Here is a 6110-nt window from a genome sequence, read left to right as displayed (position 1 = left end):
TTTAATGCTCAAAATCAGCTGTCAGAGAAGGAGAAATTCAAAGCTGACGTAAGAGAATCTGAAAGTTTGGTGCCCAGTTTATCTATGAAAGAAGAAAGGACAAGATGTGGTATAATACATGTTTTTAAAAGCAGCTGTGTTTGACTTGTAATACATGTAAAATAAACTGTTCAAAACTTATTTCTATGGTAATCACACAAAGAATGGATTTATTCAAATAAGATGGCAGAAGATGGGAGATACCAGGGTCCATGGCTCTACCATTGGCATAACAGCCAACTTGAATCATGTGTGTCAACCAATCACATTACAGCCTTGATGTCAGTGAATTAGTTGTGCAAGTCAATCACTGTTTCTGATACCATAGAAATGAATGACAAATGCCATAAACTCAATCCTACTTGTAGCAAAACTGATTTTGACTTCTTATAAAACAGTATTTTTTTGGTGTAAACTTTAAAAACAGATCAATCCAAAATGTTTAATAGCAAGCATGTTGAAGATTAGCCAACAGGCTGTTAATTAATTAAATAAGCTGTTTTGCCACAAATTCAGTTATTCAGTATAATGAAGTCTCTCCTCCATTTACATCCTTCCCTGGATACATTGTGCACCTAAGCATTGTGCTTTCTTTTTTTTTTTCTGGCTAACCTTGGAGGCTTGCCTTAAAGTGGATTTGGAGTCAGGAAAAGCAAAGTGGGTCTTACCAGCTCTCTTTTGCTGCTTCTTTCTCTTTTTGTTGGCAGCCAGAAGAGCCTGACCTTGCAGGAGTGGGTCAACATCCAGGATGTCTTTTAGGTCCACTGGCTTTGGGCCTACAGCTTCAATTGCACAACTGCTTTTTGTCTTGGGATTTTTGAGCTCAACAGTCATTGGTCCAAACTTAAGGGAAGAATTATAATTGTCAAAAATTAGATTTGAGTCTTAAAACGCACCATAAATCACCTAACCTTTGCACACTGAATGGCTAATAACTGCATAATACCTCTGGGTCCTCATCTGCATCCATTGATTCAATCGTGTCTGGAGGTTCAAGGTCCTCTGATGGGTCGTCCATTTGCTGTTCTGCTAGCTCTACTCCTTGACCTCCTTGTGTAAATCCCGATGTAGCCATACAGAAACCCATCTGTACATCAGATGTGCCACATTCTAAATTGGACAAAAATATAATGGCAAAAGTGTGTGTAGGCAATGTGTGGTTATAAAACTTGTGTCGTGTCAATATCACTGCAAGTATACATGGGGTTACCAGCAAGTGCCTCCAGATTGCCCTTCTCCAGTTCATCCCAGTCAAACGCTTTACCCATCTCAGCTACAATCTCAGCACTGACATGCGTGGGCAGCGTGTGCGTCTCAGGAGGATGTGTGAAGTAGCTAATACGACCCCTGCAAAACAGAGAGAAAAAATTCATAATGAACCTTACAGTTGTCGACTGTTTTTGACCAACCAGCATCATCTGTGCTAGTTAAAGTAGCATTTAATTTTACATAGAATCAAAATCTAAAACTGGACTTTTTTCTGCTTTAGAAGCACTAGTATTTTCTTCAAGAAATTAAATGATAGTTCATTTTAATATGCTTCATAACATTAAGGTTGAACCACTGACGTCACATGGACTATTTTAAGGCTGTCCTTACTACATTTCTGGGCCTTGAACGTGTCAGTTGCATTGCTGTCTATGCAGGGTCAGAAAGCTCTCGGATTTCATCAAAAATATCTTTATTTGTGTTCTGAGAATGAATGAAGGTCTTATGGATTTGAAACGACATGACGGTGAGTAATTAATGACAGAATTTTCATTTTTGGGTGAACTATCCCTTTAAAGAGATACTGTTTCCAATCTGTATGCCTTTCTTCTGCGAAACACAAAAGATGATATTTTGAAAAAACTTCTCATTGCTTATCCATGAAATCCATGAATTGATGGGGTCCAAAATTGTTTTGCACCTATTTGTATGTGCGAAAACAGGTGAAACATTCTTCAAAATATCATTATTTTTAGCTTTACAGAAGAAAGTTTGGAACAGGAACAAGAAAATGGGGTTTGGGGCAACATGAAAGACTTTTCATTTTTGTGTGAAGTATCACTTTTAAAGATCAACAAGTAACTGACATTAAGTCATGGGACTTTAACCTCACCCTGTCCAATCCATAAGAACACTTTTGGCAGCTTTGTCAGTGTCAGGCAGTCCTCCTTTCTTCAGTTTGCCTTGACGACGGGCAAGTAAGGCCAGGAAATCATGTGCCGTCTGGAAGTCTGGAATTCCATAATGACCCATAATCTACGCAAGAAAGATTTCAAACAACTGATCTCAATAGTGTGTAATACTGTGATTCCCCATTCAATTCAAGTTCCTGAAATATGAGTTGCTACCTGCGCTTTATTGCAACGCCTCAATATAGCTTCAACAGGTGGAACTGGGTCCACCAGCTGTTCAATCTTGACACAGTTTCGAAGGATCATGGCAGCATCACTGGTTGAGGTTGCCATGACAATACCAGGGCAATCTAAAAGTTTGATGTGTTTGTCTAAATGGACTTCCTGTAAACACCTGGAAAACAGAGTGATTTTAGGTTAAGAGAGCAGAAGATTTTAAATGTATGGAAAATATCAACAAAACTAATTAACATACTTAGTAACTCCAGGTGTAGCTCCAACATTACATGCACGAGAACGCTTCAAGCTGTTAATTAAACTGCTTTTCCCCACATTCGGAAAACCTGAAACATTTAAGCGAGGAAATGTGATTCCAAAAAGATAGGTGTCTGTTGCTAATTTGCTTATTATGGAATTAGCAATGTAATTATTTACAAAAAACAATGTAGCAGTCATATCTCAACTTTTGTGTGAAACTTACCAACCACTCCTACAGTTATGGCAGTTTTTATATCTTGGTTACGGCAGTAGTTTCCCAATAGTTTCATTAAACAATCTGCACCGACACATGCACTGCTCTCGAGCAGTTCTTGAGTAGCTTGGGTCACAGGCACACGACTGCGTTTCTGTAAACGTCAGACAGAAAAATATTACTGTAACTTTGTGATTTTCTCATAAACAGACTACAGTAAAAAAAAAAAAAAAGAATATACAAAGATTTAATGAAAGAATAAAACTAAATTACTGCAACTCACCAAATTTTTGTTCTGCTGCTGAGTGGATGATTTGAAAGCCACAGTAGGAAACTCATTGCGAAGATACTTGATCCATTTTTCCACAATTTCTTTGGAAACCAAATCTGCAAGTGAACATTGTAGATATTTTATTTTATGTATTTCTGTCTGCTGCTGATTGAAGTTATGCATGTATCTCCTTACCAATTTTATTTAGAACAAGGACAATTTTCTTGTTGGTTCCACTTTGGACGACAGCCTGTTCAACCTGTGGACAGCGGCAGCCTAAGGGGTCTCTGGCATCCAGAACCTCTAAAATAACATCTGCTGCCTCTATTACCTTGTATAAAAAAAAAAAATTTTTTTTTAAAGTAAACTGTTATTAAGAATTGGCCATTAGATGTGCATGTTCAAGGAAATATAATGGGTTACCAAAACAGGTCAGTACAGAAAACAGTACCTTTTTAAATTCTCTGCAGTACGCTTTTCTTGAGTTCTCGGTCTCCAAGTTGACATGCTTTTCCAAGTCTTGCATTTGAACTTCCTGCATCATTGCAACAAAAATAAAGGGTTATTAAGATAAAGCTGCAGTTCTTTAACAGTTTGCAATTACAAAATAATAATTTACAGGGATGGTACAGCAGTTGCACAAAATAGTGACATGGCTAAACTATAAAATGTCATTTGCAAACATTTTAGGCTGTCCTTCTATTTATCGATTTACGAAGAAACGCCACTTTGGCAAATTCTGAACTTGAGAAGAGACGACATTTCATAAACATAAAAAAAAACAAAAACTTATTGACCCCACATATTTGAAATATACTGTATTTTAAAACGCAATAAATATATTCTGTTCTACTCTAGAGAAAACCTAATCCATTGTCACATCTAGTAAAATGTCAGACACCAACCCTCTGTTCAAACTCTTTTTGCCGCAACTGGATGTCTTTCTGAAAACTGTCCAGACTTCTCCTTTTCATCATTTCCTTTTCTCTTGACAACCTCTGCCTCTCCTGTTGCTCCTCCAGCTAGAAAACAGTAGACAAAAAGTGCATGTCAGCATTTTTTTATATAAAATTCTTCAATACAAGCAAAGGTCAAATCATAGGTCATTTAGATTTGGAAATATGCAGCATATTTAGAACTAGTTGTACAGATCATTCCTTACCCTCTGTTTTCGGAGTTCAGCTTGTCTCTTACTGTGATCTTTAAAGCCGCGCACATTAGGTACGCCAGGATCCTTCTTTCCTCCGTGAGACTGCTGTCCATCCTTGGACTTTAGAGAAGAGAAACAGATGACAGTCAACAACAGGCACTGCATGTCAGAAGGTAGGACACTTAATTTACGTTTCTCATTATCTTAAATCCAAAGAGTTGCAAATCTAGGCAAAGAGCGGAGCTTTGAAGCTGCTCAATATAAAATTTGAATTGTTTACCTTTTTATCAAACCACATAATTCCCACACTTCCATTATAGAGTTATTTCATGGTTTTGGTTATTTAAAATAGGAAAACCGTAATAATAATGAATTAGGAGTGTCCAAATTTGACTGGTAGTGTGTCTTGTTCTGGTACATTTAGACATACAGTAAGCAAGCATGTCATATTCACTTCAACTGAACTAAACGCAGCATTGATTTGACAGTAATTTAGCATGCAGGCTAAACTACGTACCTTTTTGCCGCACAAACCCAGACGTTTCGCTCGCTTTTGTTCTGTAACATGATAAAAGTAATTAAATTAGAATGGCCACTGTGTTAGCAGAACTTTTTAATGCTCTACGTATAAAAAGACTCAGAGACACATGTACTCACTTGCTTTAGACATAACTGCACGTGTGAACGCTTTAAAGTGCTAGTGTGAAGGCTGCAACGAGCGTCAGTAATTTTCAAAATAAAAGTCTGAGTGAAACAACACTTTCCTGTCGCTTAAACCCCACTGGAAAACCGTACAATGGCACAATGCTGCCACATACTTACTATAACGTAAATTCAGTTAATACATGACTTTATTCTTACAACGTGGCATGATGTCCCTCCAAAACCCACTTTGAAATCCGTTCATAGTTGATGAGAAAAAAAATTGTCCTGCCAGATTACAAATAATATGATTCAATATCTAAATCTCAAAGTCTTGAACTCAGGTAGATAAAAAAAGTACCTGAATTATTTTTTTTTTATTTGTTTGATTCTTTCTCAGTTAAAATTAGTATCAAAATAATTTTTTTAATAAGTTTTGTTCTTTTCCCAAACAAATACAACAGTCAGTATCACTTCTAGCAGAGTTAGGGTTGAGGGAACATAAGATTCAGGGAACATAAGGCTGATTTGTGTTCCAATGATATATCAAAATACTTAAATGTGAATCTTGAATAAAAGCTCTATAAACAACATACTCATCGTTTGTTGTGTTTGTTTTAATACAGTAATTGATTGATTCAATGTATTAGATCGTTAAAATGACTACAAATTCAGGTTTTCGTCACCACCGTCAGATGTTTCAACTCCGACAGGTCTGTCACCTCCGTCAGATGAATATTTTGATAATATTTCATTATATTTGTTGTGGAATGGTCACATGTGAAAGTGTAATCTGTCTGCTAACATGAGAATGTGTTTTGAAATGTCAAAAGCATCTTGATTGCTGTTAAAAATAAAGTTAAAATTATATTACACAATCCAAGGTAAAATTTTGATAAAAAAGAGAAAGGTTGGGAGGTTGCATCAGCTCAATAGCTTAGTAAATATAAGATACATACAGGGCCGTCCTTAGCATGAAAACAGGAAAACAAAGCCAAAACAAATCCTGGCCAGGACGCACCCTGGGAAAATGGCACGTATGGTCACCCTAGTCTACGCTCACACGAATGTACTAATATACCACTGATTCTTAAGACATGGGAAAAAACATGTCCAGCAATTGTAACTTCTATTAAGTTTAAAAATGAAAATAGGCTATTTTCAACTGTAAATGTTATGGGGGATTAATAATAGAAT

The 6110-nt window shown here is 36.6% G+C and overlaps 1 protein-coding gene across 1 annotated transcript in view; it reads right to left on the bottom strand.

Annotated features, from left to right (window-relative positions):
• LOC107727799 (guanine nucleotide-binding protein-like 3-like protein) overlaps positions 1 to 5002 on the bottom strand; it is a 5126-nt gene extending 124 nt beyond the window's left edge. The window contains exons 1-15 of the mRNA XM_016537790.1: positions 4929 to 5002; positions 4789 to 4829; positions 4284 to 4391; positions 4027 to 4143; positions 3573 to 3656; positions 3317 to 3452; positions 3134 to 3237; positions 2860 to 3004; positions 2635 to 2722; positions 2376 to 2553; positions 2141 to 2283; positions 1250 to 1386; positions 986 to 1149; positions 708 to 882; positions 1 to 82 (exon numbers count right to left, since the gene is read on the bottom strand). The exon at positions 1 to 82 is cut by the window's left edge and continues 124 nt beyond it. Of these exons, the coding sequence (XP_016393276.1) occupies positions 15 to 82; positions 708 to 882; positions 986 to 1149; positions 1250 to 1386; positions 2141 to 2283; positions 2376 to 2553; positions 2635 to 2722; positions 2860 to 3004; positions 3134 to 3237; positions 3317 to 3452; positions 3573 to 3656; positions 4027 to 4143; positions 4284 to 4391; positions 4789 to 4829; positions 4929 to 4941 (1701 nt within the window). The 5' untranslated portion in view covers positions 4942 to 5002 and the 3' untranslated portion in view covers positions 1 to 14. The remainder of the gene's footprint in view (positions 83 to 707; positions 883 to 985; positions 1150 to 1249; positions 1387 to 2140; positions 2284 to 2375; positions 2554 to 2634; positions 2723 to 2859; positions 3005 to 3133; positions 3238 to 3316; positions 3453 to 3572; positions 3657 to 4026; positions 4144 to 4283; positions 4392 to 4788; positions 4830 to 4928) is intronic.
• Between the last annotated feature and the right edge of the window lie 1108 nt (positions 5003 to 6110).

Source organism: Sinocyclocheilus rhinocerous, unplaced genomic scaffold, assembly GCF_001515625.1.
Source record: "Sinocyclocheilus rhinocerous isolate Xijiao unplaced genomic scaffold, SAMN03320098_v1.1 scaffold576, whole genome shotgun sequence".
Classification (NCBI taxonomy): domain Eukaryota; kingdom Metazoa; phylum Chordata; class Actinopteri; order Cypriniformes; family Cyprinidae; genus Sinocyclocheilus; species Sinocyclocheilus rhinocerous.
The sequence above is the reverse complement of the archived record's forward strand: the minus strand, read 5'-3'. Positions and strand labels throughout refer to the sequence as shown.